General features: G+C 43.6%; 1 protein-coding gene across 6 annotated transcripts in view; it reads left to right on the forward strand.

Moving 5' to 3' along the window:
- Positions 1-14320, forward strand: part of LOC121563319 (dedicator of cytokinesis protein 1-like) — a 236503-nt gene that overhangs the window by 97980 nt on the left and 124203 nt on the right. For all 6 annotated transcript variants that reach the window (XM_045214288.1, XM_045214291.1, XM_045214290.1 and 3 more), the window contains exons 13-16: positions 5732-5857; positions 7080-7204; positions 12659-12757; positions 12867-12939. In XM_045214288.1, the coding sequence (XP_045070223.1) occupies positions 5732-5857; positions 7080-7204; positions 12659-12757; positions 12867-12939 (423 nt within the window). The remainder of the gene's footprint in view (positions 1-5731; positions 5858-7079; positions 7205-12658; positions 12758-12866; positions 12940-14320) is intronic.

Raw genomic sequence — 14320 nt, forward strand, 5'->3', positions numbered from 1 at the left:
TTAAGAGCGTAGTGCCAGTAACCGAAAGGTCGCTGGTTTTAATCCCCAAGCCGACTAGGTGAACAATCTGTCGATGTGCCCTTGAGCAAGGCACTTAACCCTAATTGCTCCTGTAAGTCGCTCATTTAGCGTCTGCTAAATTACTAAAAATGTAAAATGTAAATGTTCTAAATGACAGATCCACTCAGTCATCCCTGGCCCTGGTGACACACAGAGCACAGTGAGGAAGCAGCGTGTGTGTGTGTGTGTGTGTGTGTGTGTGTGTGTGTGTGTGTGTGTGTTCGGCCAGGGTGACACACAGAGCGCAGTGGTGTTGGCGTCGGTCACACTCCCAAATCAAAAGGCTTTCAACAGCCTGCAGAGAGAGGAGAGGGTGACTGTACTTTATTATGGACCATGTAGAACAGTGGTCACCAAGCTTTTCTGAGTCAAGATCACGTTCTGAGTCAAAACATTGACTTAAAAAAAACGTAAGCCTATGCAACATTAACCATTTAAAAACAGTTCTGTAGCAATGAGGTTTGTGCAGTAGGCTATAGACCCCAATACATTATCACTGCATATTGGCTTTGCTTGAATTGTCCTGTCAATGTTGTTCTTCTCAGACTATTTAGAAATTACATTAAAAAAAAAACGAGTTCTATAATCACACTGGTAATAGATCGGTTGTATTACTTGTGAGGCACAGCTGAGTGAGCATAATAATTAGCTTTTTTTAATTATTTATTTATTAATTTTTTATTATTGGACTGATGGCCTGCATCTAATGGTCAGTCTGAGGGGTGGTAGGGAGCAGCGGTGAGGCGCCGTCCCTCCTCTCTCCCTCCCTCCGCTGAGAAAAGGGGGGACAGTCTTCCGGCCGTTGGCGAAACTCAAGTCGCACTGCGTTATTTCTGCCTCATGCACCAATTCATGTTGTTACCCCTATGACCAGAGAAAGTGAAATATTCCTCGATATAAAAAAAAAAAAGTATATTCCTTGATACTAATAATAACAACGCAAGCTTATCGGAACACTTTGCTATACTGATTCATTACAGCTGCAGTGCTTGTTGGGGAAGTAGGGAGGACACACATTTTATGTCTTTATAAAAGTGTTGAACAAAGTGTTGACAGTGTTGAATAACAACTTAAACTTACTCATAAAAACAGCAGCTCTTTGCTGTATTCGTTGAGTCTCTCTCTACTAATGGTTTCTCACAGTCTATGGCTTCGAGGAAACTGTGCAGACACTGTGATCTGGAATCGAAAAATTATATGGTTGAGAGGGATGAGGCAAAAGGAATGGCAAATAAATCTGGTTGCGCAACCGATTGGCAAACGTATTGCAAATGGAGAAATCATGTGACTAAACTGAATAAAAAGAAGAAGAAACAACACTATGAAATAAGGATAAATGACATAAAGAATGATAGTAAAAAAGCTTTGGAGCAGCTTAAATGACATTTTGGGAAAAAAGGCAAACTCAGCTCCATCATTTATTGAATCAGATGGCTCATTCATCACAAAACCAACTGATATTGCCAACTACTTTAATACTTTTTTTTATTGGCAAGATTAGCAAACTTAGGCATGACATGCCATCAACAATTACTGACACTACACATCCAAGTATATCTGACCAAATTATGAAAGACAGGCATTGAAATTTTGAATTCCAGAAAGTGAGTTTGGAAGAGGTGAACAAATTATTGTTGTCTATTAACAATGACAAGCCACCAGGGTCTGACAACTTCGATGGAAAATTACTGAGGATGATAGCGGACAATATTGCCACTCCTATTTGCCATATCTTCAATCTAAGCCTACTAGAAAGTGTGTGCCCTCAGGCCTGGAGGGAAGCAAAAGTCATTCCGCTACCTAAGAATAGTAAAGCCCCCTTTACTGGCTCAAATAGCCGACCAATCAGCCTGTTACCAACCCCATAGTAAACTACTGGGAAAAAATGTGTTTGATCAGATACAATGCTATTTTACAGTAAACAAATTGACAACAAACTTTCAGCATGCTTATAGAGAAGGACATTCAACAAGCACAGCACTTACACAAATTACTGATGATTGGCTGAGAGAAATTGATGATAAAAAGATTGTGGGGGCTGTTTTGTTAGACTTCAGTGTGGCTTTTGACATTATCGATCATAGTCTGCTGCTGGAAAAACGTATGTGTTATGGCTTTACACCCCATTCTATAATGTGGATAAAGAGTTACCTATCTAACATAACACAGCGGGTGTTCTTTAATGGAAGCCTCTCAAACATAATCCAGGTAGAATCAGGAATTCCCCAGGGCAGCTGTCTAGGCCCCTTGCTTTTTTCAATCTTTACTAACGACATGCCACTGGCTTTGAGTAAAGCCAGAGTGTCTATGTATGCAGATGACTCAACACTATACACGTCAGCTACTACAGCGACTGAAATGACTGCAACACTTAACAAAGAGCAGCAGTTAGTTTCAGAATGGGTGGCAAGGAATAAGTTAGTCCTGAATATTTCCAAAACTAAAAACATTGTATTTGGGTCAAATCATTCACTAAACCCTAAACCTCAACTACATCTCATAATGAATAATGTTGAAATTGAGCAAGTTGAGGAGACTGAACTGCTTGGAGTAACCCTGGATTGTAAACTGTCATGGTCAAAACATATTGATACAACAGTAGCTAAGATGGGGAGAAGTCTGTCCATAATAAAGCGCTACTCTGCCTTCTTAACAACACTATCAACAAGTTGGCTCAGAACAGGGCAGCACGGCTGGCCCTTAAAAGTACACGGAGAGCTAACATTAATGACATGCATGTCAGTCTCTTGGCTCAGAGTGGAAGAGAGATTGACGTCATCACTGCTTGTTTTGACAAGAGGTGTTGACAAGCTGAATGTACCGAGCTGTCTGTTTAAACTACTATCACACAGCTCAGAAACCCATGCATACCCCACAAGACATGCCACCAGAGGTCTCTTCACAGCCCCCAAGTCCAGAACAGACTATGGGAGGCGCACAGTACTACATAGAGCCATGACTACATGGAACTCTATTCCACATCAGGTAACTGATGCAAGCAGTAGAATCAGATTTTTTAAAAACAGGTAAAAATACACCTTATGGAACCACAGGGACTGTGAAGAGACACACACAAGGGTATAGACACATGCACACGCACACATTGTAATATTGTTGTATGGTGGTATTAAACGGTTTGTATTGTAGATATGAGGTGATATAATAATGTTATATGATGTACTGTTTTATCTTTTGTTTTATATGTAATGTAAATGATTTAAGATGTTTGGACCCCAGGAAGAGTAGCTGCTACCTTGGCAGGAACTAATGGGGATCCATAATAAACCCCAGGAAGAGTAGCTGCTGCCTTGGCAGGAACTAATGGGGATCCATAATAAACCCCAGGAAGAGTAGCTGCTACCTTGGCAGGAGCTAATGGGGATCCATAATAAACCCCAGGAAGAGTAGCTGCTGCCTTGACAGGAACTAATGGGGATCCATAATAAACCCCAGGAAGAGTAGCTGCTGCCTTGGCAGGAACTAATGGGGATCCATAATAAACCCCAGGAAGAGTAGCTGCTGCCTTGGCAGGAACTAATGGGGATCCATAATAAACCCCAGGAAGAGTAGCTGCTGACTTGGCAGGAACTAATGGGGATCCATAATAAACCCCAGGAAGAGTAGCTGCTGCCTTGGCAGGAACTAATGGGGATCCATAATAAACCCCAGGAAGAGTAGCTGCTGCCTTGGCAGGAACTAATGGGGATCCATAATAAACCCCAGGAAGAGTAGCTGCTACCTTGGCAGGAACTAATGGGGATCCATAATAAACCCCAGGAAGAGTAGCTGCTGCCTTGGCAGGAACTAATGGGGATCCATAATAAACCCCAGGAAGAGTAGCTGCTGCCTTGGCAGGAACTAATGGGGATCCATAATAAACCCCAGGAAGAGTAGCTGCTGCCTTGGCAGGAACTAATGGGGATCCATAATAAACCCCAGGAAGAGTAGCTGCTGCCTTGGCAGGAACTAATGGGGATCCATAATAAACCCCAGGAAGAGTAGCTGCTGCCTTGGCAGGAACTAATGGGGATCCATAATAAACCCCAGGAAGAGTAGCTGCTGCCTTGGCAGGAGCTAATGGGGATCCATAATAAACCCCAGGAAGAGTAGCTGCTACCTTGGCAGGAACTAATGAGGATCCATAATAAACCCCAGGAAGAGTAGCTGCTGCCTTGGCAGGAACTAATGGGGATCCATAATAAACCCCAGGAAGAGTAGCTGCTGCCTTGGCAGGAACTAATGGGGATCCATAATAAACCCCAGGAAGAGTAGCTGCTGACTTGGCAGGAGCTAATGGGGATCCATAATAAATACAAAAAATCTGAGCTATCTGATTTGGCCAGTGGTAGGCCTATAGGTGCACTTGATTTGCTCTCTGGGCCTGCCGGGTAAGCGGTTCAAAATGGGGACACTTTGTCTTCCCGGTGCTAGGGCTGCTGAATCAAGTGCACCTACCAGCAACAGCGCAAAAACAAATACAAATACTAGGAACACAAGGCTCTATCGTTGGGTTTTTAACAGAAATGTTTGGTGATGGGTTAGGAATGTCTTGGAGATGGACCAGTCAATCGCGATCGACCGGTTGGTGACCACTGATGCAGTACTGCACAGTGAGGGTTATCCCCCATGGTTTTACATGTTCACAGTCTTATTGAATGTTGAATGACAGTGGCCATGTGATAAGGATCAAATGAAGGAATGTGTGTGTGTGTTTGTCGGTATGTTTGTGAGACAGTTTGTGTGTGTTTCTCTTGTTTGTTTATGTGTGTGTGTGTGTGTGTGTTTCTGTCTTTGTGTTTCTCTGTTTGTTTCCAAGACCGTGTGTGAAGTCATACCCATAAAATGTGTCTGTCTTATCAAATAGTCTCAAGGTGGTAGGTAGGTAGACCAGTCCAACCAGTACAGAACCACAGGACCCAGTTAGGTCAAATTACTTAGAAATATGAAGTTCCCCCTCTGGTCCATTTGGTTTAAAAGGAGACCCACAGACAGACTGACCTCCCCTGTTGCCAAGTCCCAGGCTTTCTCTGGGTGGGTTCCAAATGGCACCCTTTTCCCTACATAGTGAACTATGGGCCCTGGTCAAAAGTAGTGCACTACATGGGGAACAGGGGTGCCATTTGGGGACGTAGCCTCTGTCTACTGCCCAATTACCTGACGATGTTAAAACTGCAGGTCCGTGCTCTGTTCTAGAACAATTTAAATGTTCTACCTGATATGCCCCACATTTCCTTAAGGAAGGAAGCAGTTAGACACTGACCAAATGAAAAGTATTAATTTCAGCTTTGTATTTGGAACAGTGTCGAACTATGAGCTGCCATAGAAATGCCTCTTTGCAAACTAGAAAGGGTAATTTTCCTGAAGAAAGATTGTGTGACTTGCTCCTGCTGGCATATTAGACTTCTTGCCCTTCAGCAATTTGTCTTGGTTGTCATACTGAGGGAGAAATGGAGATTGCCACTGAGAACTTCATATGTCGGTATTAGCCATGGGCAATAGCTTCCTTAACAACAGTCTCTACTCCCTCCCTCCCTGTTCCCAGGTCTGTTTGTGACTCTGAAGCTGCTCTGATTTGATAGATGATATATCATATTCCCTGTTCCCAGATCTGTGGGTTACCCCGAAGCTGCTCTAATTTTGATTGATCATATATCATATTCCCTGTTCCCAGGTCTGTGGGTGACTCTAAAGCTGCTTCCAGGTGATATCCATCAGATCAGGAAGGACTTCCCTCACCTGGTTGACCGTTCTACAGCCGTAGCCCGCAAGATGGGCTTCCCAGAGATCATCATGCCAGGTAATATCATGATCCTTTCAGAGATCATCATGCCAGGTAGTATCATGATCCTTTCAGAGATCATCATGCCAGGTAGTATCATGATCCTTTCAGAGATCATCATGCCAGGCAGTATCATGATCCTTTCAGAGATCATCATGCCAGGTAGTATCATGATCCTTTCAGAGATCATCATGCCAGGTAGTATCATGATCCTTTCAGAGATCATCATGCCAGGTAGTATCATGATCCTTTCAGAGATCATCATGCCAGGTAGTATCATGATCCTTTCAGAGATCATCATGCCAGGTAATATCATGATCCTTTCAGAGATCATCATGCCAGGTAGTATCATGATCCTTTCAGAGATCATCATGCCAGGTAGTATCATGATCCTTTCAGAGATCATCATGCCAGGTAATATCATGATCCTTTCAGAGATCATCATGCCAGGTAGTATCATGATCCTTTCAGAGATCATCATGCCAGGTAGTATCATGATCCTTTCAGAGATCATCATGCCACCTAATATCATGATCCTTTCAGAGATCATCATGCCAGGTAATATAATGATCCTTTCAGAGATCATCATGCCAGGTAGTATCATGATCCTTTCAGAGATCATCATTCCAGGTAATATCATGATCCTTTCAGAGATCATCATGCCAGGTAATATCATGATCCTTTCAGAGATCATCATGCCGGGTAATATCATGATCCTTTCAGAGATCATAATGCCGGGTAATATCATGATCCTTTCAGAGATCATCATGCCAGGTAATATCATGATCCTTTCAGAGATCATCATGCCGGGTAATATCATGCCCCCTTTCCACTGTGAGATTTACTCCGGTGTTGGTCCTAAAGACTCTATCTGGTTCCTACTGTGACTTGGGGCCACTGGGGCCAGATTGGGACTTTAGACAGGGCTTTATCCATTTACCAAATCATTATTACTATCTCAATGACTAAGTTGGTTAAATAAAGGACATATAGATAAATACATCCCTTTCCTGCTTCTGAAACTTCAAATGATGTACTGAAAGTATATTAAGTCATTTTGGGCGGTTTTCTGACTTTCTGGCCCATGTGCAACAGTCATTTCTTTCTGGTCCATCATTCATTGACTTCAATGGGAGCCGTATGTGAAAATCCACATTATGCATGTAGGTCTGAAGTCAGAACACGTCCCTTTGTCAGTGAGGTGTGGGTCCTCATTAGCCCTGTCTGTGTTTCCCCTTAGGTGATGTGCGTAACGATATCTACGTAACCCTGGTCCAGGGAGAGTTTGATAAAGGCAGCAAGTCCACCCCCAAGAATGTAGAGGTCACCATGACAGTCTACGACGAGGACGGAAAGAAACTGGAGGTATTGAGAGACACGCACGCACGCACGCACGCACGCACGCACGCACGCACACACAGGACGGAAAGAAAATGGAGGTACTGACTAACGAATGGGTGTTAGTCTCACTGCTTTTTAGATCTTGTTCTGTCCACGTCGTGGTCCATTTTGTAGAGGTTTGACGTGGTGTAGTTCAGCTCTCACTGGGGAAAGCCAAAGCCTGTGATTAAGAGGGCTGACCGGACCTGACTGCTATTTCTCAATGCCTGGGTTTCAGCTTACTGTAGTCCACCAATTCAAAAAAATATAGACTTTCAAACTGAAATTGCCCTGATTGTTTGTGAACAGCAGACAAATGACTATCCTTCTTTAACCGGTCTCCTCCCCTTCATCTACACTGATTTGAAGTGGATTTAACAAGTGACATCAATAAGGGATCATAGCTTTCACCTGGATTGTATTCGGTGCATGTGTCAAATACAATTTGATTTGATTTGATTCACCGGGTTAGTCTGTCATGGAAAGAGCAGGTGTTGCTACTGTTTTGTCCACTCAGTGAATAACATCGTAAAACTACCAATGCTTCAGTGTTGCACAGTGCTTGCCAGCAGGCTCAGCCCAACCCATCTCATCATCACCGCGACAGACACTTCAAGGCTGCTTCATTTGCATATAAATCACAGACACAGACACACTTCAGAGCTGCTTCATTTGCGTATAATCATGGTGCGTGTCTCCAACATCTCTTCCAGAGTCTGGGCTGAGCTAGGCAGTAGAGGCGAGGGCCTAATCATTGCCACATGCTGTGTTTTTCCTCCAATCTGGAACTAAATGTATAATTTGCTGCAGCTGAGGCTGATGACTCTCTATGCTGCTAATCTCTTGTTCCCCAATAGGAGGAAGTCTCATCTTCTCATCCAGGATATCATCTCTCCTTTCTCACACCACATCCCTCCAATCTCTCTGGGGCTGGAGGAGTGGAATCAGGAGCCTGAAACTCTGCTGCCCAGACCCCCCCCCACACACCTCTCTTCACCCCCCAAGTCTCATATCTTCTATTGTAATACAGACGTTTTCACCCTTTAGCCCCATTAGCTCCCTGCAACACAGAGGTGGAGAAATCATCCTCAGAGCCCTCCCTTCATTAGATACAGTGAGGGGGAAAAAGTATTTGATCCCCTGCTGATTTTGTACGTTTGCCCACTGACAAAGACATGATAAGTCTATAATTTTAATGGTAGGTTTAATTTAACAGTGAGAGACAGAATAACAAAAAAAAAAATAATCCAGAAAAACGAATGTCAAAAATGTTATAAATTGATTTGCATTTTAATGAGGGAAATAAGTATTTGACCCCTTAGTACTTAGTACTTGGTGGCAAAACCATTGTTGGCAATCACAGAGGTCAGACGTTTCTTGTAGTTGGCCACCAGGTTTGTCATTAAGGTTTCGAGGCTGACGTTTGGTAACTCGAACCTTCAGCTCCCTCCACAGATTTTCTATGGGATTAAGGTCTGGAGACTGGCTAGGCCACTGGGAGCCAGAAATCTTTCTGATTGAGAGGGGGTCAAATACTTATTTCCCTCATTTAAAATGCAAATCAATTTATAAAATTTTCGACCTGCGTTTTTCTGGATTTTTTTGTTGTTATTCTGTCTCTCACTGTTCAAATAAACCTACCATTAAAATTATAGACTGATCATTTGTTTGTCAGTGGGCAAACATACAAAATCAGCAGGGGATCAAATACTTGTTCTCCCCACTGTATTTAACCAGATGGGTTAGAGAGAAGAGGAATGAACAGAAGATAGAGGGAGAAAGGATCTGCCGTTGTCTGTTGGAGGTTTCTTCAGGAGGCATTGATTAGACTGTAATGTCCCGGTAGTGAAGGAGCTTCCAGGTTCTCACTCCAGGTGTAACTTTACAAGACTCTTTTCTCTCTCTCATCTCACTGACTCCTCCCCGGGGAAGGCTTTGATTTAGACAGTGGTGGGAAAAGTTCCCAATTGTCATACTTGAGGAAAAGTAAAGAACCTCAATAGAAAATGACTCAAGTAAAAGTCACCCAGTACATTTCTACTTTTAAAAAAAATTCTAAAAGTATTTGTTTTAAAATATACTTATCAAAAGTAATTGTAATTACTAAAACATACTTAAGTATCAAAAGTAAATGTAATTGTTAAAATATACTTAAGTATCAAAAGTAAAAATAAAAGTATAAATAATTTCAAATTCCTTATATTAAGCAAACGAGACGGCAACATTTTCTTGTTTTTTTACATTTCTGGATAGTCAGGGGCACATTCCAACATTCAGACATAATTTACAAACGAAGCACGTGTTCTCTTGATAAGTGTGATAATTTGACCATTTTCCTGTCCTGCTAAGCATTGGAAAATGTAACGAGTACGTTTGGGTGTCAAGGAAAATGTATGGAGTAAAAAGTACAATATTTTCTTTTGGAATGTAGTGAAGTAAAAGTAGTCAAAAATCTAAATAGTAAAGTACAGATACCTCCCCCCAAAACTCCTTAAATAGTACTTTAAAGTATTTTTACTTAAGTACTTTACACCACTGGATTTAGATTGGCTGAACGGTGCTCTCAGCAGGTTGTAATTGGTTTAGAGCAGGGATGGGCAACTTTGATGGTGGTGGGGGCCACAAAAAAACTGAACTCATCATGAGGGGCCGCAGTGGCTCATGGGTCTGCGTACCCACATCCATACACCCCTTTGACTTTGCCATGGGGCAGAGAGAAAAACTTGCAGTTTTACACTGACCCCCCCAGTGGTTTACAGTGAGGTCCTCACCCCCCCAGTGGTTTACAGCGAGACCCTGACCCCCCAGTGGTTTACAGTGAGGACCTGACCCCCCCAGTTGTTTACAGGGATCCGCTACGGGAAGCTAATGACTTGTCTGGACCTGTAGCACCAGCTGGTCTCTCCAGCAACACACACACACACACACACACACACACACACACACACACACACACACACACACACACACACACGCTGCAGCAGCAAAGGCAGTAGTGCTCAATTTAATATTTAATTAGTCATATATTTCTAATTAAGCAGGGTGTTTTCTGGGTAGTTACGGTTGGTTGAGTAGGCAGGCTGGCTGGAGTTCATGCTTTATATTAACACAGCCTTAGCATTAAGACAGCCCAATGAGGATATATGGAGGTTGTGCTATTTAATGTGAAAACATACTACATGTGCTTTACGGTGTGCTCTCAAAGTAATGATAATGCCAGGGACATAATTAGGATAGCAACCACATGAGTCTGTCATTTTGAATAGAAATACTTTATGGTTCAGCCCATATCCATACTATACTCATATATGTACATGTAGTCCTGTGTTGTGTTGTCTTGTGTTGTCCTGTGTTGTGTTGGCCTGTGTTGTGTTGTCCTGTGTTGTGTTGTCCTGTACTGTGTTGTCCTGTGTTGTGTTGTCCTGTACTGTGTTGTACTGTCCTGTGGTGTGTTGTCCTGTGGTGTGTTGTGTTGTTGTCCTGTGTTGTGTTGTGTTGTTGTCCTGTGTTGTGTTGTGTTGTCCTGGCCTGTGTTGTGTTGTCCTGTGTTGTGTTGTCATGTGTTGTGTTGTGTTGTCCTGTGTTGTGTTGTCCTGTGTTGTGTTGTGTTGTGTTGTCTTGTCTTGTGTTGTCCTGTGTTGTGTTGTGTTGTCCTGTGTTGTGTTGTGTTGTCCTGTGTTGTGTTGTCCTGTGTTGTGTTGTGTTGTCCTGTGTTGTGTTGTTGTCCTGTGTTGTGTTGTTGTCCTATGTTGTTGTCCTGTGTTGTGTTGTCCAGTGTTGTGTTGTGTTGTCCTGTGTTGTGTTGTGTTGTCTTGTTGTCCTGTGTTGTGTTGTTGTGTTGTCCTGTGTTGTGTTGTCTTGTCTTGTGTTGTCCTGTGTTGTGTTGCGTTGTCCTGTGTTGTGTTGTGTTGTCCTGTGTTGTGTTGTTGTCCTGTGTTGTGTTGTTGTCCTATGTTGTGTTGTCCTGTGTTGTGTTGTCCTGTGTTGTGTTGTCCAGTGTTGTGTTTTCCTGTGTTGTGTTGTCCAGTGTTGTGTTGTCTTGTGTTGTGTTGTGTTGTCTTGTGTTGTGTTGTGTTGTCCTGTGTTGTGTTGTGTTGTGTTGTGTTGTCCTGTGTTGTGTTGTGTTGTGTTGTGTTGTGTTGGCCTGTGTTGTGTTGGCCTGTGTTGTGTTGTCCTGTGTTGTGTTGTCCTGTGTTGTGTTGTGTTGTCTTGTTGTCCTGTGTTGTGTTGTTGTGTTGTCCTGTGTTGTGTTGTCTTGTCTTGTGTTGTCCTGTGTTGTGTTGTGTTGTCCTGTGTTGTGTTGTCCTGTGTTGTGTTGTCCTGTGTTGTGTTGTTGTCCTATGTTGTGTTGTGTTGTGTTGTGTTGTGTTGTCCTGTGTTGTGTTGTGTTGTCCTGTGTTGTGTTGTCCTGTGTTGTCCTGTGTTGTGTTGTCCTGTGTTGTGTTGTCCTGTGTTGTGTTGTCCTGTGTTGTGTTGTCCTGTGTTGTGTTGTCCTGTGTTGTGTTGTCTTGTGTTGTGTTGTGTTGTCTTGTGTTGTGTTGTGTTGTCCTGTGTTTTATGTGTTGTCCTGTGTTATCGTCAGAGTAATCAATCACCTTCATCACTCACTCATCTCCTGCTCGTGGTCCTCTGTAACTCAGTAGAGCATGGCTCTTGGTCCTCTGTAACTCAGTTGGTAGAGCATGGCTCTTGGTCCTCTGTAACTCAGTAGAGCATGGCTCTTGGTCCTCTGTAACTCAGTAGAGCATGGCTCTTGGTCCTCTGTAACTCAGTAGAGCATGGCTCTTGGTCCTCTGTAACTCAGTTAGTAGAGCATGGCTCTTGGTCCTCTGTAACTCAGTTGGTAGAGCATGGCTCTTGGTCCTCTGTAACTCAGTAGAGCATGGCTCTTGGTCCCCTGTAACTCAGTTGGTAGAGCATGGCTCTTGGTCCTCTGTAACTCAGTAGAGTATGGCTGTTGGTCCTCTGTAACTCAGTAGAGCATGGCTCTTGGTCCTCTGTAACTCAGTTAGTAGAGCATGGCTCTTGGTCCTCTGTAACTCAGTAGAGCATGGCTCTTGGTCCTCTGTAACTCAGTAGAGCATGGCTCTTGGTCCTCTGTAACTCAGTAGAGCATGGCTCTTGGTCCTCTGTAACTCAGTAGAGCATGGCTCTTGGTCCTCTGTAACTCAGTAGAGCATGGCTCTTGGTCCTCTGTAACTCAGTAGAGCATGGCTCTTGGTCCTCTGTAACTCAGTAGAGCATGGCTCTTGGTCCTCTGTAACTCAGTTAGAGCATGGCTCTTACAGGATAGGGGTTTAATTCCAGGGACCACCCGTATGTAAAATGTATGCATGGATAACTTTAAGTAGCTTTGGATTAAAACATCTGCTAAATTGTATATAATATTATTGTTATATTCAAATACCTTCTCCATAACCACCTCTCTCTCTGGTTCAGAATGTGATGTACCCTGGTGCTGGAGACGAGGACATCTTGGAGTACCAGTCTGTCATCTACTACCAGGTCAAACAGCCACGCTGGTTTGAAACCATCAAGGTTAGTCTGTCTGTACCCTTGTGTGTTTGTGAGTGTGTGTGTAAATGTGTGTACTTTAATTTGAGATGCATTGAGCTGCCTGTCTCCTGCCTTACTGTTTAACCTCAAGGTTGCCATCCCAATTGAAGACGTGAACCGAAGCCACCTGCGATTCACCTTCCGTCACCGATCATCGCAAGAATGTAAGTACAAATATGAATGTTTTTAAGGTCTTTAATTACTTTATTTAATAGAAAGAGAGAGGATGACAGTGAGGAAAGATAGAGGATGACAGTAGGGAAATATAGAGAGAGGATGACAAGGAGGATGACAGTGAGGAAAGATAGAGGATGACAGTAGGGAAATATAGAGAGAGGATGACAAGGAGGATGACAGTGGGGAAAGATAGAGAGAGGATGACAGAGCGGAAAGATTGAGAGAGGATGACAGAGGGGAAAGATTGAGAGAGGATGACAGAGCGGAAATATAGAGAGAGGATGACAGTGAGGAAAGATAGAGGATGACAGTGGGAAATATAGAGAGAGGATGACAAGGAGGATGACAGTGGGGAAAGATAGAGAGAGGATGACAGAGGGGAAAGATTGAGAGAGGATGACAGAGGAAATATAGAGAGAGGATGACAGGGAGGATGACAGTGAGGAAAGATAGAGAGAAGATGACAGAGGGGAAATATAGAGAGAGGATGACAATTCATAACTTAAACCGCTAGACCACCCTAGTCCACGAGCACAAATATACATTCATACAATTATTCAGACAATGAATTCATAAATAGTAAGCAATTGGCTCCCAATCTGTCCCCAGTTGTCCAAGCCCAGCAGACTGGGTCCTGGCCATACGTCCTGGCCCGATGTCCTGGCCCGATGTCCTGGCACTCATAGGGTATAGGGGGCCATTTTTGGACACAAGCCCTGCTCATAATAATTACTTTGAGGTTCACCCTGTGTCACTTTAATTGTGAAATGAAATTCCCCAACGTAAATTAGCTTCATGTTATTCTGTTGGGACGGCTGTCTGTCTGTCAGTGGGCCCAGGCTGGGAGAATAAAATGGCTGGAACAACTCATTTGTGTGTTGGGGAAGGCATCCGCCTGGCTGAAGGGACTAAATGTATTTATTTATTTTTGGTAGTGTTTGTAATGTTTTGGGTGTGGACCAGGGCTAAGGAAGCCTTTCCTGGCAGCCTTGTTGCTCCATCTGCTCGCCACATGGTGTAGTATCGGTTAGCCCAGCCAAGAGGGGCTGGTGGAGTAAAGGGCATGAGTTAGCGGAGAGCGGGCCGGCCGTATGCAAAACTATCAATTAGCAGGTCCAGACAGCCTGGACTAGGGTTGTCTGTCTGAACCGGGCTGTAGTCAGGGTGACGCTCTCCATCCTCTCCTCCTAGCAACGAACACACACACACACACAGTTGTGGGCTTCAGCAAAGACGAATCCTCTAGCACTGTTTACTTCTCAGTCACTCTGCCAGCCAGCCAGTCACTTAGCCAGCCAGCCAGCCAGCCAGTCACTCACTCACTCACTCACTCACTCACTCACTCACTCACTCACTCACTCACTCAGC

Source organism: Coregonus clupeaformis, unplaced genomic scaffold, assembly GCF_020615455.1.
Source record: "Coregonus clupeaformis isolate EN_2021a unplaced genomic scaffold, ASM2061545v1 scaf0232, whole genome shotgun sequence".
NCBI classification, from domain to species: Eukaryota; Metazoa; Chordata; class Actinopteri; order Salmoniformes; family Salmonidae; genus Coregonus; species Coregonus clupeaformis.